The sequence below is a fragment of the Homarus americanus genome, unplaced genomic scaffold, assembly GCF_018991925.1.
Source record: "Homarus americanus isolate GMGI-L3 unplaced genomic scaffold, GMGI_Hamer_2.0 scaffold51859, whole genome shotgun sequence".
Classification (NCBI taxonomy): Eukaryota; Metazoa; Arthropoda; class Malacostraca; order Decapoda; family Nephropidae; genus Homarus; species Homarus americanus.
The window spans coordinates 1484962-1505559 of record NW_024711292.1 but is presented as its reverse complement, the minus strand read 5'-3'; the positions used below and the strand labels follow the sequence as shown (position 1 = coordinate 1505559).

The 20598-nt window shown below is 38.4% G+C and overlaps 1 protein-coding gene across 1 annotated transcript; it reads right to left on the bottom strand.

Moving 5' to 3' along the window:
- Positions 1 to 433: 433 nt before the first annotated feature.
- LOC121870280 (ATPase WRNIP1-like) lies at positions 434 to 19718 on the bottom strand. The gene is made up of 12 exons (XM_042372098.1): positions 19328 to 19718; positions 16785 to 16908; positions 15204 to 15435; positions 14522 to 14685; positions 10920 to 11114; positions 10172 to 10269; positions 9712 to 9936; positions 9039 to 9186; positions 6085 to 6268; positions 2239 to 2353; positions 1894 to 2024; positions 434 to 1193 (listed from the first exon to the last, which is right to left on the bottom strand). Exons 1-12 carry the CDS (start codon positions 19408 to 19410, stop codon positions 1099 to 1101), a joined length of 1794 nt encoding a protein of 597 aa, XP_042228032.1. The 5' UTR covers positions 19411 to 19718; the 3' UTR covers positions 434 to 1098.
- Between the last annotated feature and the right edge of the window lie 880 nt (positions 19719 to 20598).

Below are 20598 nucleotides of genomic sequence, written 5' to 3'. Positions count from 1 at the left end.
ATCGTCCACTGAAGTCTCATCGTCGACGAGACTTCAGTGGACGATGACGTACTGGATTATTAATCTACCCCTACTCTTCAGGCAAGCAGGTCATGACTGGTTATGATGAATGTGACTGTTTTCATTACTGCATTACCTTTTCTGACTGTGTTTTTTTTGTCATCTTGATTAAAGTTCAGCAAATTGTAAATCCATCTCAAAATATTTTATTATTTTGTATTACTATTGTATAGGTAGTTTTTACCATTAGCAATCAGGCATATTATGGAATGTTATAAATTTTTCATAGACATATTCATTATGTATTATGCCAAACCTACAAAATAAGACAAAAATGGCACAATTTTAATAGCAATTTGCATTAGCCCTTAAGCCCCGGGTTAGGGTGCCGCTGGCAGCCCGTGGAATAAATCAAGAAAAATCAATGTTGGAAAAAAAAAAAAAAAAAAAGGACGGAATAGGCGGACATTCTGGAACGTCACCCGGGGCGTGTTGATCGGATGTTCTGGAATGTCACCAGGGGCCTAAGGGTTAATTATGGATGAAAACAGGAAAAAAAATCAAATGCGTTTTCCTCAAAACATTGTTTTCATCAGCTTGCCCTTGCTACTCACAATGCCTTATGTGTGTGTATATAAATGTACTGCTTGTAACTGTACAGTATGTTTATAGAAAGACACCATCAATATGAAGGATTGAGATACAGAATCGTTTATGGTTGAGGAGATGAGCAAGTAACCTGTGCAATACAACCAGAGCCAAGCATCCTCTAGAAAGGGTCTAACAGTATCCAGGAATTTACAAAGAAGTATCTGAGATTATGGGGCATGAAAGGTACTCCGAATTGATTCTCAATTTCCCATTTTGTTAAATTGGACTTTGAAGTGAGTAAACCAGTGGCTGGAACTCATAATCTGGTTTCTATTTGGTCTTTGTGACATTTAGTTGATCTGGATTAATCTTGGTGAGAAGTACGGTACATGTGAGAGTACCATAACCATGTGTCTATCACGCAGTAATTGTAATTGTAGTTTGTATCTAAGTGAACTTAAACAGATGTTGGAAAAATTATGAAAAAAATTAATAATGAAACAAATTTCATGGATTAAAAAAGTTTAAATTTTTTAAAGCATCTGGCATATACTGAATGTTCCTTACATTTTGAGGAGCAGCTGAATAACCACTGCCATATCCTATGGGGGAAGAAAGCAGAATTTATTGTTTTAAACATTTAAGGGAGTAGTATAACACAAGTATTTTATTCAGCTGAGAGAAACCCCTGCTACTCAATAGGTTAACCACAAAATATTCTCACTTACATGTTCTGTTTCTAGTTTAAATTTATCTCGCTATTCAACCAAATATTTCTATTTATCAAACATATTCCATTCCCAAGTAAACAGAGTACTACAGAAGAAATGCACACATTACTGGGAACAGGGTCATTTATGCCATCCCCTACTGTCTTATTTGATCAAATGGGAGGATGTTGGGATTACAGTCAAATGATGCTTTTCAACCCGACTCCCAAATGTAAATTTGTTTTCATATTTCTATTTAATTCGTACTCATATGGCAGGAGGCTAAACATCTGACTACAATTAATGCTGAGGAAAGTTGAAAGGGAAATGAAGATATCAAGTTAAGATTCCTGCCTCTGAATTAGAAAAAATAAATGCAAAATCCTGAAAAACTTTTAAGAGAAATATCATAGTTAACTTCATTACTGTTTTCTTATATTTCTTTGGCTTCCATCATAACTTTCAATATCCTACTAATTTCTTCCCAACTCTCTCTCAACCTATAATTCCATCCAAGGAAAATATCCCATAGAAAAATAAAATTATCTACACCCCTGTACTGTGCATACAATTAAATAAAATTCTGCCTTACCTAGATTTTTCATTAGCTTGGTGGAGGCATTTCTAAGATGAAGAGGTACAGTTGGCAGAGGTCCGGCATGATTATCTATGTGCTCGTTGACGCGACGCATCGCTAAATATACCTCTGGGTTGTGTTGTGCCCTGACAAGGATATAAAAGCAATGAAAACACAAAGAATGCATAAATTTAATGTAATTAGGTGGACACAAATGGGAAAGGAAATGCATCAAAATAAACTTAAATGTACAGTACTGTAATCAGCTGGACACAAAATGGGAAAATCATTTCGTCAAAATAAACAAATTAGGGGACACAAATTAATTATCTCCAAAAAAGGCCATGTCTACTGCCTTACCTTGCCAAATACACAGCACACTGGGCCAGTATGACATCCGACTCCGGCATTCCCAGCATCTGTACAGCTTGCATTGCTGCTACACTATGAGTCAGCGCTTCAGGAGTTCCCAGGCCTATAATTAAGCACTACAGTCTTTGGTTTCTTTCAAATTTACTATCTCTTACCTATTCAATTTATCTTTCATGTATCACTTATGCAATTATGGAATGTCTATGGTATTTCATATACTGTACAGTACAGCAAGTCCCCGTTGAATGAAAGGGTTTAAGTTCCACTAAAATGCTTACCGTTAGGTGGATTACGTTCATCATAACCATTTTTCCCATACAATATAAATTAATGCAATAAGGAGGATGTGTTCCTGAGTTATGCTCTGTGATAGAAAAATATACTGTACTAAACTCTGGACAAAATAATAATTGCAACACATCAAAATACTGTAGATAAAAACAATAAAACATGTAAAACATAAAGGTACAAATAGTGTTATTGTACTCACCAAATCCATGTTTAAAGCAACAGGTGCAGTGGTTGTTCCTCTCTGAGGCCAGAGGAACACAGTTACTTAAACTTTAGTTAGTTATTGCTAGGAGCAGGATCATCTGCCTCTTCACTTATGGAACTGTGATCACTGTACTCCTCAGGTGACAGGACTGTGGTGGTGGTGGCGGCAGCAGTGGGTGGAGGAGAGGTAGCTGGCAATACAGTCATGGTGGTAGAGGCAACAGTGTCATCTGACTGAGCAATGACAGGAAGTGGAACTGAGGTTGTTTTCTTTTTAAAGAAAGCGTGGAGTGTTGGCTGGGTGGCAAGCTGCTTGATATTTCTCTAAACTTTGTTATAGGAAGAGGTTAGTTATTTGATACCTGCAATGATGGTCCCAGCATGCTTTGTATCAGGATCCTCTTCACCCATGACTTCTACAGTCTGACTGACCAAGTCGAGAATCTTCTGAACACCTTTCAGAGTCAACGTTTTCGGCCTAGAGTGTGCAATTGTTTCTTCCTTTGCTTCTTTCTCTTCCCGAACCCTCTCCTGCTCCAGCTGTTGCAATTCTTCATTTGTTATGTCTTCCCAATGTTCCTCAAGCAGATCCTCTTATGTTTTCCTCATCATCATTAAATTCTGCTTACTGAGCCAGCTGCACGATCTGCTGGTTTGTAGCAGCTGTCGATTGTGGAAATACAGAGAATCTGTAAACACACACTGGCCAAATTTTTTCCACACCTCTCATTGCAGTTGGGAACTTCACTCCAGGCCTCTTCAATATTTTCAAGAGCTTTCTTTATTTTAAAATCTTTGGAAAACTGTCTTATTGCTGGATGCTGGTTGGTGCAGCGAAGGTAATACGTTTTGAAAGTAACACTGACTCCCTGATCCATGGGCCGAATCAGGGAAGTTGTGCTTGGAGATAAAATGACAACTTCCACATTCTCACATCACTTTTCCATAGCCGCTGGATGTCCTGGTGCATTGTCAAGCAGCAATAACACTGTATTAAATAAGTTGTTGTTCTCACAATATTTTTGACAAAGTGCATAAAATAGCCCTTGACATAGTCCTCCATCAAATCACTTGTCACACACGCCTTAGGGTTGCAATGCCAGATCACAGGAAGCTAGTTCTTGAGGATGCCCTTCAGTGCACGTGGATTCTCACTACGTTAAACAAGCATAGGTTTCAGTTTAACATCACCTTTAGCGTTGCCCCCCAAAAGTAGCATCAGACTGTCTTTTGCTGCCTTAAACCCTGGTGCTGTTTTTCTTCTTAAGCTATGTATGTTCTGGAGGGCATTCGCTTCCAATAAAGTTCACGCTTGACAATTTCTTTCAATGTTTCTGGGAAATTACTTGCAGCCATCTCATCTGCAACTGGCTGCTTCACCCGTCACACAAATATTATAAAGATTTGCATGTTTCTTCAACTTATCAAACCAGCCACAACTAGCAGTAAAAGTCACTACCACAGTGACTGCAGCCTCAGAACTTGGACCAGGATGTTTTGATGGAAATCGTTCCACAATGACTGAGCCTTCTCCCGGATAACAGATAAGGAGAGAGGCATGTGACGCTGTGGACAGTCCTCAAACTACACTGCGAAAAGTCGCTCCTTATTCTCCATAATATTTTAGCTACTAAGACACAGTCTCGTTGCACCAGTAGGAGTCACTGATTCACCAACCTCTTTGAGCCTTGGTGCAGTCTTTATAATTGTCCTCAACTGTAGACACACTAAGCCCCAGAGCACGGCCAATTTCTGATGGACCCTGGCCACTCTCATTACGGTGCACCAGCAGATGGTAAAGTGACAGGTCGCTTACCAGACATTATTGACAGAACACAATACTTATACACTGCAAATGACTTGCAGTAAAATATTGTACCAGGCATCACACGTTTGAATTGAAGCGCGTGGGACACAGGTGCTCAAGGTGGGAAACATAAACAAAGTTGTCAATTGTTGTTTATGGGAATATTAACTCATTCATTCTAGTAATGATACAATGTTTCTTATTATGTTATTATAGGAAAATGCATGGTTTACCGTATATGATTTGTTTATCAGACCCAGTCACCTTTTTCAAATTTGACTAAAGTATAAGATATGTATTTTTCCCATATGTACGCCTGGCAACGTACACCTGACAATGGGAGCGGGTAAGGGGGGCGAGTGCCTGCTAGTTGAGTGTCGTCTGCAGTTGTAACTCTCCTCACTCCCTGCCATATTTCACTGGATTTACTGGTATTATTAGTGCTCACTGATAGAATAGTGCTTAATAGTGATTAATCATGGCATTGTAAATAGGTTAGATTCGTGACTTTAACCACCAGGCTACTGGGGCCAAGCTGTGAGGTGTTATGGTTGTTTTTCATCTCGTATTTTCAGGTAGATATACATAACTTTCTTCATTTATTTTTACTCAGTTACATGTACAGATCATCCTACATACACATAAAGGGAATATACATTCTTTGCATAGGAGTTAGCCAGCTCAGTGAAGGAGGAGAGAAGGGTGTAGAGTGTAGTAAAGGGGGGGGGGTGTTGCTAGAGAGACGGCGGAGGTAGAGTCCCAGCTGGTCTCTTACTATGGTGAAGCAGGGAGTGTATACAAATGGCGACTATGTTATTTTTCATTTGGCCTTTATTTACTGGTTTGGCAATACAGGTACAGTATTTTTTGTTGTACAATATTGTATCATGAATGACAGTCATAGTAGAATGAGTGAGAGCGGCAGTGTGTTGATGAGACACAGTGGGTGGGGAGGAAGGTGAAATTATAATTTAGGTGGTGATAATAGAGGTAGTGGTGGTGATGATGGAGCTGGTGGGGAGAAAACAGTAAGGTGTGCATGACTTACCTTACGTAATAGTAGAATTTTCTTTTGTTAATAGGCAAATGGGTAATAAAAACTTGCTTTCGTAATATTGGGGATTCGTTCAAGAGTTTAATGTTCAACGGGGATTTCTATACTGTACTCTAAATAAGGTAACATCAGCAATCAGCATAGTCTTCATAATAGTTTTACATTATGGCTGCCAAAATGAGGCACTGCCTGAGGATGTGATACCCAAAATAAGCAGCTAAATGACTTACTCAGAAATTTAGTACAGTACAGTATATACATAACACACCGTACAGTATACAGGAGACTGGCCCCACATACCAACACACACACACACCAGCAAAATTAAAAGCTAGATTATTAGCTAACATAACTGCTCTTGGAAAATAACATTAACAAAGGTAAAAGCTTCTATTATAATGATTTTAACACCAATAACAGTGTGGTTCAGCAAAAAAAGAAGAGAAGTGGGTAACTGGGTAATTTACCAGTAGCTCACCTATATCCTCAGCAGCTGTCCTGACAAGCCTGCGAGCAATGAATCGAGGGTCCTCTCCTCCCTTAATCATGCGCGTTGTCCAATAGAGGGCAGCATTGTCATCCCCACCCCTAATAGACTTCTGTAGGGCTGATGCAAAATTATAGTGTTCATCACCCTTTCTATCATACAGCACGTGACTTCTCTGAAAGTTAAGAAAAGGCATAATTGTATGTACCATAATAATACTGCATGTACATGTAATTTCTGAGCATCGCCTGCACAAGGAAATATGGACAAATAATATAATTTCTACAATGTTCATGAAGTAATGTACAGTACAGTCAATTACTAAAGTCTGTTTGCCTCAACCCCCTGAACCACGAATCCCGAAATTAAAACTAATGAATCCGAAGCATTGATGGACAAAATAATATAATGTATCAGTCTACTGCTTCGGGTTCAAGAGCCTGAATCTCGGGGTTTGTGGTTCAGGGGGAGAAGCGAAAGGACTTTAGTAGTAGACTGTACCAAGATATATTAGATATCAAGGTGAGTGTTTGGGGACACGGCTGACTATTGATGCAATTCATAGACAGTAAATACTATTAATTAAAGACTAACTGGGTTAAACTATGTTCACAATGTAAATTTTCCAAAATTGAAGAAAACCTTTCCAGCATCCCATCGTAATTTGAGTTCCAAAAAGCAGGGGTGGATCGGGGGGTTCCTGGGGATCCGGACCCCTCTTTTCATCAGAAAATTTCAATACTTTTTATGATACAGTTTTGTACTCAGGAATTGGTGTATAATAAACAAAATAATTTCTACCGACCTAAGAATATTTCCTAATATCGAGTGCACATGGCTTCAAAATGGCCATGACATTCGTTAGAATTCAAAATATTTTCTGGGGGCCTTTCGCCTCCCCTAAAACCCCTCAGTTGGTTGGGTTCGCTGTACTTGCCATGTTTCCCCACCCACAACTTCTTGCCCCCCCTTTGATATTCCTGGATCCGCCCCTGAAAAGCCATTAATCTTCTGCTTGTCCTTGGCATAAGTAATCATATGCCTTGTACTCTACGATATTTAAAATAAACTGAAGTCCAGGACACTCAGCCTATTTTATGTTCCCTAAGGCTGAGGCAAAAGTAAGTACTGATGAAGAGTGGAATCTCGAGCTAAAGACCTATGCCATACTCAGCTCTTCATTACTTTCAGCTTTTCTGAGTTGCTGCTCACAAGAACCAAACAGAGCAACCACCAGAAGCCATTGCTAGAGCCCTAAACGTGTCACAAAACCACCAATAAAGAGTAAGCTGTACAAGCATGATAAAGCAGAGATGGCACCTGGCAACATCCCCACATTATATAAGTCTGGTCACCACTTACACCAGTTAGAGGTTGTGGCAGGGAGTAACCAGAGGTGTATGATATGTCAAGCATTGTATGTATGAGAAATCACCATGATTTTGCACCAAGCATTAAAGATTTAACTTTTTCTAAAATATATTTGTCTGTGGCTCTCAAACTGTCCAAAACACACCAAATTCAGAAAGGATTAAGTCCAAAATTGTTCGGGTTCACTATACCTTTTTTTTAGGGAGTTGGAACATAAGAAGGGATGGTAATGCGGTTAAGCACAGTACATGAATTTTAAGATTTACTCTGGTTGAAAAATTTGTTGCGTAACCCTCTTGCGCTTGATGACACGATTCGCATCATATTCATTATAAGACCAACTTTACGGTGACGCAAATCTAGTCACCAAACTTAAAAAAAATTTGCCAAAAATTAAGTTTTCAACAGAATTGCATAATTTTTTTATGCATAATAGTAGAAAGTAAGTTCTATCAAATAAACTAATTGGCAACTCTCAAGGCCCATAGGAAGGGAAGACCAGAACAATGTATTATCTCAGCAGTCAGACTGTGAGTGTGAGCCATGTCCATTTAAATTTACATAACTCCATGCCGGCTGCTTCAACTCCTGGATTATAGTGCTTACCCTTCTCCCTGAAATAATTTCTTTTTAGTGTTAGAGAAGTGTGTAATGTAATATTTTTTCATACTTACAGGGAAAGTGTTTAGTTTTCAATAGCCGTTACCGTATCAGGCTTTACAACCTTGTTATAGAGACAATGTCTCAAAAAAAGTCTCTAAAAGAGGATGATTTCCTAGACTTACTTGAATTTTATCAGTACCATTCTCTTTGTTATAGTGTTGGCTACAAGATGCAATATAATTTATATCGATATAAAAAATAGGCACAAAAATAATAGAAAAATATATATTTTTTTTACCATTTGAGAATCAGTTTTTGGCTATTTTCTCAAAAACTATTGATCATATGAGAAATCTGATTACTGCTTTGGAAAGCTCATAAAAGTACACTTCTAGCAGTGTATAGTATACAGGTATACTGTACAGGTACTAAACAGGTGGCTCAGACAATTTTGAGCTAGGAGGTTGTGAACATATTGGTGTATTTTTTGTTCAATCCAGAATGTGATGTCTAGCTTTATAACTACGTATGTAAATGCCTAGCATTAACTTGCCAGGCCAACATACAGGCAATTAAAACATCTAATAATTACATAAATACGTAATATTAGAAAGACACGTCGCTACCTGGCATTTACTTGCAATTCTCAAAACCTCCTCCCGCACCCTCCATCACACACACCGCTACCTTCACCTTCTTGCCTGGCGATTCAGCTGTAAACAGTTTATTAGAAGTGGCTTATGTTGTAGAACAATCGGTTACAAAGCCAAAGATATATAGTTTATGCCAATAAAAACAAGTTTGGGGGGAAATTAATAAAGCAAAAAAATATTCACCGCGTGCTGTCTTGCCTGCCCTGGGGGCGTCAGTTTTGTGATCTTGGAACTGGAAACCTTAAAACTTATCTCGTGTGCAAGAGGGTTAAAGTTATATAACTAGTAATTAACAAGTTACATAATAGAGAAGGGTACCTGTAGTGCTTCTTTTGCATCGCTAATGGTGATAAGTTTACTGTTATGGGAGTCCACCAGTATCTGGAGGGTGCTGAGGGCACACCGGGCATCCCCTCCACTCATCTCAGACAACCAGTGAATGGCTTCCGTGCTAATTCTCACATTGCTGGAAATAGAAAACCCTTCATTATTTTCCTTGTAACTGGTGAATAAACCGTCACATCAGTACAGTATTTACATCATGGTGGAGACACATTACAGGTAAAGCTCAATTTATGATTGGGTTGTATTCCTGAAAGACCTATCATACTGTACCATATTTCACCATTGATTACCATTATAAATTGGGAGTCAACGTAAATCGAGGATACATGTATGTGTAATACAGTATTTGATATTAAGGAGGACAAGAGTACAGTACCAAATGTTTTACCATAATATAAATACATATTGTAGTAGTACAGCATGAAGACTAATGACTACAGGAATACTGTATCATGAAAATTTCCTCGTCGTCTTACTATATTTCACACTCCAATCCCTTAATTCCTCTAAATATATATCCCAAGAATTTAATAATTTCATCACTCGCTTAATGTCTCACAAAGTCTTACGTTACATCAGTCTTAGTATAAGTTTTATATGGTGCTCCATCATTTCCCCAAACTTTGAATGCCAAACTGAAACAAACCTCCGAGGTGCATCATCTGTTTCTTCAGCCTCTGTTTCTTCATCTTCCTGTTCTTCCTCCTCCTCATCTTCTTCACTACCAACACCTCCTTCATTAACTTTCTCTCCATTTTCCACCTTCACCTTAGTTTTTCTTTCAATGGTGATTTTCAGTCTTTTGAGAGCTCTCTTCACTATCACCCTAATGCAACTTGGACCAAGAGCATCTAAGGTAATGACTCGACACCTGTGTAATGATGTTAAGTACAGGTATATTAGAATAATGATCTTCACCGGTGTCAATGAAACACCTGGATAAAAACACCGAATAAATGAGAATTATTATTATTAACATTCAAGGTAAATGTTGCAGTTTTAATCATTCTCAATTGTAACTTTATAATGAAACAATCTGATTATGCTAAAACAAAAACAAAGGGGAGAGAGACACACACACATACAGAGAGAGAGGAGCAACTTACCTTGAAATCAGAGCAGAGTTAAGAGTAAATGATGGATTCTCTGTTGTGGCGCCCACCAGAGTAAGCACACCACTCTCAACATGGGGCAAGAAAATGTCCTGCACAATGAAAAGTCACGATCTCATTAGCGCCATATCTGCCTCTACTAACAAATATATTCATGTCAAGTCAATCACACCCCCAAATGGAGACTAAAGGTCCCTGAAATGATTTAAGAGCTGAGAAAAAAGGCAAGAAAAAACACTAGTATTTGACAGGATACAGGAACGTACATGAAAATTTTGCTAATGAGCAGAAGAGAACAGAAGGTATTTTGAGATGAGATGTTTAGAACTAGTGTGTACAATGCAAAGGAAGTCACAAAATTCTAATGATCGTAGACTCCATCTTAAAGTATTACAAGGACACACTGGTTGGGAGGAGAAGAGTGCAAGATGGTGAAATACAGTAAAATATACTGTACTATATAACAAGATAAATCACAGAAACATATTATTGTGACTTTTGGAATCATTAAAACATAGTGTTGGGTTGCTGGCAGTAAATACAATGAGGATATTTTAATTGCTAAATAATCACAATATGGCTACCCTTAGTACATGAAAACAATATATAATATGAAAATAAAAAAAGATTTGGTCATCAGAAACAAAGCTACAGTATCTTGAACATATATCAGGTGAAAATTAAGATTCCTTGTGTTCATGAAAATACTGTACAAATGTTCAATAGTTTTTAAATAACACACCTGTTGTGCTTTGTTGAATCTATGGACCTCATCCATGAACAGCACAGTACGTTTCTTCCTCATCTGTAACGCTCCCTGTGCTTCACGAACAACATTCTTCACATCCTGAACCCCAGATGTACAGGCTGAGAGGGAAACATACCGCCACTTGTCTGACCCACGACACCGTTCATGGATTATGTTTGCTAGTGAGGTCTGTCAAAATACAATGCAAAATTACATTCCTATATCATAAACATAAGAGTTCAAGGCTTTACAGTACTGCTTATCCATTTGTTCTGAGTGAATAGTTGTCACTGTTAAACAAGTGTATGTTCACTATCACTGTACTTTCCTGACCAGATAAAATGTTTGATTATCATGATATTTACCATAAGGAAAAAGAATATAACAGTATGTATTGTGTTTCCCGAGTAAAGTTGTAATGTATGATCAGTTTGCCACTGTATTTCCATTACCAGTGCTAATTTAGATGATGTAAGTACTTTTGTTATTCAATAAGACTTTAAAAAATAGTTTGTTTGTTCATCTCAACATGTAGAGATATGGTTGGAAGAATGACTATGAAGCAGCACCTGTCATCGGGGGCCTAGTTAAGGTTAGGGGGTGCCCTATGCCAGGAGCTCAGGGGGGCTCATGTATTCATTATCAACTGTATTTATTTTATTTTTTTAGATCTCGGTTAATTAAAATGATTGGAATTTATCTACTAGAAGCATTTTTTTTATTTACAATTTATAAGTCAGCACAAGATGATAAAATTAATACTGTACACTTAAGATGAATACAGTATTATAACAGCTTTATTCATGATAGCATATTTTATTGAAATAAATTATTAGTTTAGAATAATATTGACAATGAAATCATGGGTATAGAACTTGTACATATACAAGAAAGTTTTCTTCCGACATACTAGTTTAGTACAAGATGACAAAAGTTACTTCACTTAATGCATATAATAGCAGTTTTACCCATAGCAGCAAATATTTCACAAAAGAAATACAAGGATATATAACTCAAACACTGACACCAAAGTTTACTTGCTTGACTTCATTGTTGTACAGTAAGTCCTTGCTTAACGTCGTCCCGCTTAACGTTGTTTCGGTACTACGTCGCTGAACTTTAAAGACCAAAAATTCGTTTAACGTCCCAGTGATCCGATACTACGTCGTTTTGCATCATTACGGACTACTTTCTATGGCGCATCACCCGCTCGTTTGGCCACGCTACGCTCTCTTGGCTCAGCGCTTCCCTTACTCGTGGAACGTCACAGCGTTCCCATGCGACGCCAAGCCAGTCTCTGCTACGACTTCACATCATTCATGTGTGCTTAAGTGCTTTTGCTCTAAAACTGTACTCTAACCATTCGAAATGGCTTCCAAGTGCCCATCAAGTGCTACTGCTGCTAGTGTAGCAAAAAGGCAATGTAAGACCATTTCCCTTGCTACGAAAATGGATGTATTAACCCGATTTGAAAAAGGGGAACGTGCTGTGGACATAGCCACTATGCTTGGTCTAACCCCCACAACGGTGCGTACTATCCGGACCAATGCTGACAAGATCAAGGTTAGTGCTGGAAGTGGTTCTTCTCCGAGTACTACTAAGATACTAAGACGACTCATACTAGAAGCACTGTGATAGAGAAGGTGGAAAAGATGCTGGCAATGTGGATGGAAGATCAGAATCAACGCAATGCCCCTGTGAGCCTTATGGTTATCCAGCATAAGGCCAGATCCTTGTTTGATGACAGCAAGGAAACAGAGGGTGAAGGATCGAAGGAAGAGACCTTTACGGCCAGCCGAGGCTGGTTTCAACGATTTAAGCGTCGGTATAACTTCCACAACATAAAGATGACTGGTGAAGCTGCCAGTTCAGATACGGTTGCTGCCAAGACATTCCCGCCAGAATTCAAACGGATTATCCAGCAAGGAGGCTACTCACCAAAGCAAGTCATCAATGTGGACGAGACTGGTCTTTTTTGGAAGAGGATGCCTGAGAGGACCTATTATCTCCAAGGAGGAGAAAAGAGCGCCAGGTTTTAAAGCAGCAAAAGACCGCTTGACGCTGCTGCAATGCTGCATGGCGCAAACGCTGCCAATGACTTCAAGCTGAAGCCTATGCTGATTTCTTGCGCTGCCAACCCACAGGCCCTGAAAGGTTACTCTAAGGATCACCTTCCTGTCATCTACAAGGCAAATAAGAAGGCATGGATAACCGGTGCCATATTTAGCCAGTGGTTGAATGTGTACGCCGCCCCTGCACTGAAGGAATACTGTACCAAGGAGAACCTTATCTTCAAAATTCTTCTCATCCTTGAAAATGCTCCAGCTCATCCTCCTAATCTCAACGACTTGCATGACAATCTAAAAGTTGTATTCCTGCCTCCCAACACGACAGCGCTGATGCAGCCTATGGACCAAGGCGTCATCGCTGCATTTAAGGCATATTATTTACGCCATACCATGGCCCAGCTGCTCAAGGCTACAGACAGAGAAAATAAACCAACGATCCGAGAATATTGGCATAGCTTCAATATTCTTCATGCAATTGACAACAATGGCAAGACATGGGATGAGGCTTCAGAAAGTTGCCTGAATGGTGTGTGGTGTAAACTATGGCCCGAGTGCGTCAAAAGTTTTTCGAGATTCACGGACTTAGTCCCAGCTGTGAATAGGGATATCCTCAGCTTGGCTAGACAGGCAGGCTTTGATGAGCTGGAATCAGAGGATATTGAGGATGTCCTGGCATCCCATACAGAAGAGCTCACCAACGAAGATCTGCAACAATTAACAGAACACAGTCCCGTTGAAGATGACGACGACGAAGAAGAACCTCAACGGAGGACGAGCAAGCAGTGGCGGAGGAACCCCAGTCAGAGCAGGAGGAGGCAGCCACAGTCTCAGTGACTCACCACCCTCCTCCTCCTCCGCTCCCACCATCCTCCTCCTTCGCTCTACACACTCACTCTACCACCTCCGCCCATCGGTGAGTACCAATACAAACTTAGTACTGTAGTTCTATATACTGTATATATACTATTTTCTATAGAAATGGCAATGATTTTCTGTATATGGGGAAAATTAATCCGCATAATGTCACATTTTCAGGAACGTAACTCCGACGTTAAGCAAGGACGCCCTGTAAAGATATTCACAACACCTTTGAAATTTAATGATCTTGTGAGATCAAACTGTTGAGAGAATAGAAAAAAAGATTGCTTAACTTATTGTCTGAGAGGTAGGGCCTCATACAACCTTACTCCTACCCATCTGTGAGAAAGAACGCTTTAACCACGCCCTGATTGGGGGCACGGGTGCCCCCAAATTTGTGGGGCCCTACACCATGGTGTACTTGGTGTAAGCCTTAACCAGGCCCTGCTTGTCATACCAGAAGAGTGCTGTATTTACTCAGTATTTTGTGATACTGTACTGTAATCTCAAGGTCCCAGTGGTGACTTTGTACACAATTCTAACAAGATTTATCTTAGGAAAGCAGAAAATATAAAACAAAGATGTTGGTTTGCACAAAATAAGACACAGGAAGGACAGCTGAACACAAGCAAAAGCAAAAAGAATACAGTTTGATCAGTGTTATCTTACCTTCCCACATCCAGGGGGTCCCCAGAGAATCATGTTGATGAAATTATTTTGCATAATCAAATTCTTTAAAAAGGAGTTGCTGCTTAGGATGGATGCCTGTCCAATGTAGTTGTCTAGTGTTGCTGGTCGCATCTTCTCTGCCAGTGGCACTCCACTATTGTCACCTGTTAACCAATAAACCCAATTAAAATATGTACTGTCTTTCTAGTATGAATCTGGATGACTATTCATATCTTGTTTTCTTTTTTCTTGACTACATAAAATTTTCTCAACTTACTCGTATGTACATCATTTTAAATAAAACGGTTTACAGTAGCTTATTGCAATTTTGATTTTGTTCAAATCTCAATACAACTAGTGTACAGCACTGTACTATTCAACGTGTTGATTAACTAGTTGTTTTATTGATCCCACTTTCTTGGACTAATTACAGGTACTGTACTCACTTCCTGTAACTTTTGGATGCTGTTTTTTTCCTTTATTTTCTGTTAAACTTGTGCTAACAAGATAATCATATGTACCAGTTATGTTCCAATTCCAAGACAAAAAGTGTAACATCCTGCTGAAATACATCATGCCCGCTCATGAAAGCAGGTTTGTCTGGGGTTGGAGGCATAGCTCACTCATGGACAAATCATGGATTTCATCCATAATAATGAAGAGAAAAAAGTTATACACCAACCTGATTTTTGCACCGATTGTTGAGGAAAAGAAGAATGAGCATTTTCAGTGTGAGATGAGGAAGCCAGATCATGTGGTGCCTGATCTCTGCCAGGCCATTTGTTTTTTCGGTCTCGAGGCTGTGCTGGACTTCTATAACCTCCTAAGAAACTCCATGCCTCAGCTTGCTCCTTGCGAGACTTCTTACCACTTGATGGTGAAGATGATGTTTTTGTACAACTAGAGTGACGAGTCTGCAATATATACTGTACATAAAAAACATACCTGTGCATGTAGTACAGTAGAAATGCTTAAATACCTGGTCAGTAGTCTCTAGTGATGGCTGAGAATTAAATGATTCTCAAGAAAACTAACCAAACCTAACCTTGAGCAAGAGACGTGACCAGTGCAATTTCTCGGCCATTGCAAGAGTTGATAAAATTTATCCGTACAATTAGCCACAGTGTAGTTTATAATGTAAACTTTCTGGTACTACACTATATTCATGTTGTCATCTGGCCAACTCTGTTAATGATCTGGCTAAGTAGCACTCTTTTGGATGCAAACTTTAACTTCACACCAATAAATCACCAAACTATTTACTATCACTTATTTCTTTTCTTCATCAACTCCCTTTGAGGCCTCTTATATCTACCTGCCATTTCCAGAGCCTTAAACAATAAACCCATGTCATATTATGATCTAACATTATTTTCTAAAACAACTTTCCCAAGATGACATACTGTACATACCGTATGCTGTCCCATGAAACATTTCTGTACTAATAGTTACAGTACCTAATGGAGCAAAAAACTGAAAAGCAAATGCCCATGGGAAAAAAATGAAAATAAACTTGAGAAATGTTGGGATTCCATTAATCACATCACTATGGGGATGCCACTTTTTTTATCTTATTTGACTAATGCTAGACAATTTTATTCAGCTCAGAGGGGATCCCATACAAAGAGTTAAAAAGGACTTTAAATGAGAGAGGAGTAAGTGTGATGAATAAGGTGTAGAGGTGAAGAAACACAGAAATTAAGAGGAGGTGTGAAGTGTAAGGAGTTGAACAGAGAGGTGACGTTGTGCTAGGGTGTTGGTTAGTGACAGATGGTCGTAGGAGCACACTCTGTTATGGCAATAGGAGTGAACCAATAACAGTAAGTCTGGGGAGTCTTTGTTAGTTGAAGAGTCCGCTGGTTACCTCAGCTTATTTCACCTGATGATGAATCACTCAAATGCTTCCTTAGGAAATCAGGTTAGGTCAGTTAGGATTAGGTGTGATTAGATTAGGTCAGTTGAGGTTAGGTTTGATTAGGTTAGGTCAGGTTAAATTGGTTTAGGTTAAGTTTGCTTGGGTCAAGTTAGGTTGGTTTAGGTTAGGTCAGGTTAGGTTGGTTTAAGGTAGGTTTGATTAGGTTAGGTCAGGTTAAGTTTGATTAGGTTAGGTAAGGTTAAGTTTGATTAAGTTAGGCCAGGTTAAGTTCGATTAAGTTAGGTCAGGTTAGGTCAGGTTAGGATAGGTTAGGCATTAGGGCGGTTAATCTTATAGAGAAATAAAGCTGAGGAGCTAAACTTCAGGTGATTCTAATCTTTTACTTACAGAATCAACTTCCACAATGGTGGAATTATCTTCTGATGAAGAATGTTTCCTCTTGCCATCAACAGGTACATTGATGGCATCACTCATCTGGTCGAAAGTAATAGGCTCACTGGTGTTGCCAAACCTGAAATATTTCTTTTTATATTTCTCAACTACCCATAATACAAAGAAAACTGAACACCTGGTGATACAACATTACAATATATCTCTCAGTATTGTGTCCTGGGTTCAATACCTACCAAACATTGCAGTTTTTTTCCAAGTACATATACGTATTCCTCGACTTACGACCTATTTGACTTACGACCGCCCCAGTTGTACCCAAAAAAATTAAAATTACGTATTTTCGAGTCCCGACGTTAGTGATTGCGCTGTGTACTGACAAAATGTTCGTTTGTAATCCCCCTTTAAAATGGCTGGCATGCTTAAAAGTGAGAGTTTTGTGGTGCTGAGAAGAAAAAGAGACCCATTTTAGATTTTCTATGTACAATATTATCTTCGCATTTTCGACTTATGACCTGGATTTGGGTCTCTAACCCCGTCGTAAGTCGATGAGTGGCTGTACTGTCATTCTGTTTCTTCCTAGGTAATAGTTAAAAACAAGGGTCTGGATTATCCAGCTGCCTAACAAAATTTTTTAACAAAACAAAAATTATTTCTTACCTCCAGAACAGAGCTGGGAAGCCAAGCTAACAACACGTATTATGAAAATTGCAAATCCTACAGCTGTATTGCAGTACTTGTCCTCATTTTCAAATATTACTGTATTACTACTGTACAATATTCTTCTTAATGTTGGAAAGAATAATTTATCCTAACTTTCTATAATTTTTTTTTACTAAAGTTGCTACTGTTGTTCTTAGTGAGTATATAATGGAATAGCAATATTATTATCGACAAAATATTTGGACTCCTGCTCATGCTAACAAAAATAGCATCCTCCTCATGCAGACAGGTGGCAATGTCTTTATGAGTAACACTCGGAATAATTCTTTAATAAGAAATGCTATTCCTCCACCCGATTTGCTATATTCTTGAGATACTCATAGCTGATTTTTTACAGAAAATTATTTTAAAAACCACAATTTCACTGTGTTTTGTAGTGGACACTGTCATAGTTTGGACAATGTGTTAAAAAGTAGCTATTTCTAAATTAAACATAACCTATCCTTAGTTGATAAGAAAAACAAGCAGCAGAAGCATTGTTAGAAGACTGCACTAACTTAAGCAAAGAAAACTACCTAACCTTACCTAACTTCCTAGCCGTGGGGCTCCACCCCCCAGCATATTAAACAGAAAGTACTTACTTTGATATGGTGTAATTTTAAGTTTTATGTGGACGTGAGAGAAGCCACCCGGACTGAGCAGCTCAAAAAGATACACAGAGCATAGGACAAAATTGAGCATTGATCAGGGGCGCCTTACTGATTTATCGCCGTGCAAGATGAAGTAGTGCCGCTAATGTGGGCCTAATTATCTACCAAACGAAGCATTTGCCCAAGAATTGAATATCATATCCAAACTCACTGATGAAAATATAGTCTCATCAAAATTAACTGATGAGAAATAAGCTTTCTACTATGAATAATTTTGTAAGGTAGCTGGTTAACCCAGACCCTTCTTCTTAACCTTTACCTTATTCCTGTAATATCACTGGAAAATAAATGTCATAAAGCACCAAAGAACGACCAACTGCCCTAACAGCTAGTATGGTGATAAATGGTGAAATGATTATTAATACACTGTATAAAAGTACTGTATTATCATCATTTCAGTCATCTAGCAAATTTTAGGATTTTAAGTTACCACCGTCTAAGAGAGGTTTAGGTTAGGTTAAGATAGGTTAAAATTATACCTTTACCTGTATGTTGGTTTTTGACTTGTTTTGAATGATTCTGACCAACTTCCAAATAGATGGATGACTGAAATGATAATTTTACCTAAATAAAATTTGTTTTCATAATCGAAACAATAACAAAAATACTTGTATTACTCATACAGTAAATCTTGTTAATATTTAGAAGTTGCCAACTTTAAGCAAGTATTATTGTTGGTAAATTTATAGGTTAAAATACTCGAAATGTTATAGGGAAATGTTATAAAATAAACCATTTTTATTCTTTTATTTTTCACCCTATACAAGTCTCAATATATAAGTAGGTGTAGGCAACTTTTAAATATTTACCACAAATACTCCTCACTTAAAGGGATTTTTATAAGGTAAGAAATAATTCATCTTCAGTAATTTATGAGGAAGCCACTACCAACAGGAGTTATTTGATTTCGTTAATTTTTTCCACAGATGGTCTTATCATTATAGTAAGTATTTTAAAAGAGACAAGTTTTTATTTTAATTATAAGCATTTTTTCTCTGTATACTATCATATAATTATCAACTGTAGTGGGCTGGTGTCCCCAAATTATATTCTAATCCAGTACTATGCATACACAGCTGTCTAGTAAAGCTAAACTGAGAATAAAACACAAATAAAATAAACCAAATAAAAGGCAACTTGTAACATTAGGGAGAATCACACTAGTACCTTTTTTCAATGCACTCCTCGGCATGGTTCTCTATTTCAGATGCTGGAAAGCGAGCGTCACATATAGGACATTGCACTACCATGTCTCTTAATTACTGTGTGACAACGAGGGAAGGCTGTCACTTACAAATTACTGAGAAATATTTGAAAAGTTTGGGGTGGTAATTCGGTGTTTACGGTAGGTACACGCGTGGTCACTTGTAACACGAATCATAGAATGGGGGTGAGCATTTTGTCAGGCCTTTTTTCCTTTGATAGTGACTAAAAGAAAAAACGATGACAGTCGGTAGACCGCGACGACACTGTGTATAAGTACACACAGTACTTGTTCATATTCTCAGTTTATATGCACAGTATACCATGTGAATCTTGAATCAACACATACAATACACTCATATTGCTTCATATTTGTTTGTTTTTTATTAAACTCTTAAGTGGGGCAAATTTATATCCCTCCCCCTACAGGAATTGCCTAGCTTATACTACAGGTAGTCAATGGGCGACTTAATTGAAGTTTATAAACAACTCAGAGGGCATTACTCAGTCGAGGGTTCATACTTGGAGCTGGGGGACGTGCCCCACTAGCAGGGTTGCCAACTCGGATTTTCAAATGTCGCTAGGCTGGTACCTTAAAGTAGCTAAATGTCGCTAAATCTTCCATGGAAAGTCGCTAGCTATTATTCCCCCCCCCCCCTTAAGTAATTTGATGCAAATAATATTTTCATAATGACGACTATAATGGACGGAGTATACATAAAATGCATTATGTAAAAATAAAAATATTTTTTTTAAAGTTTAATGTGCACACTTACCTATTATTCAATAGTAATTGCATCCCAGTCCTCTCCGTAGTCGTCGGCAGTGTGAACAACTGTAGAGCTGGAAGCATGTGAAGTGCTTGGTTCAGGTTCTCGTGCAGATATCTTGTAACTGTATGCCTCCACAGTCCCTATCTTTCTTAAAATATCACTAGGAAGTTCATAACTTGCACAACAGGTGTTCTGTCTTTTTAACCCATACTTTATTGTAAGAATTGCCTTTAATGTCGATAGTTTCATTTTGTTGCGCAATTTTGATTTCACAAAGTTCATATTACTAAATGTGCGCTCTACATCTGCGTTTGAATGCGGAAGAGATAAGGCAGCGAGTGCAATTTCAGCCAGATCATGGTAAGGGTTTTCACCTGTCGCATCTCTGTAATTTGCCACTTCTGACCACAATTTTAGGGTGTTAGATGCATGGACGGGCTGACATCAAGTGATCAGGAAATA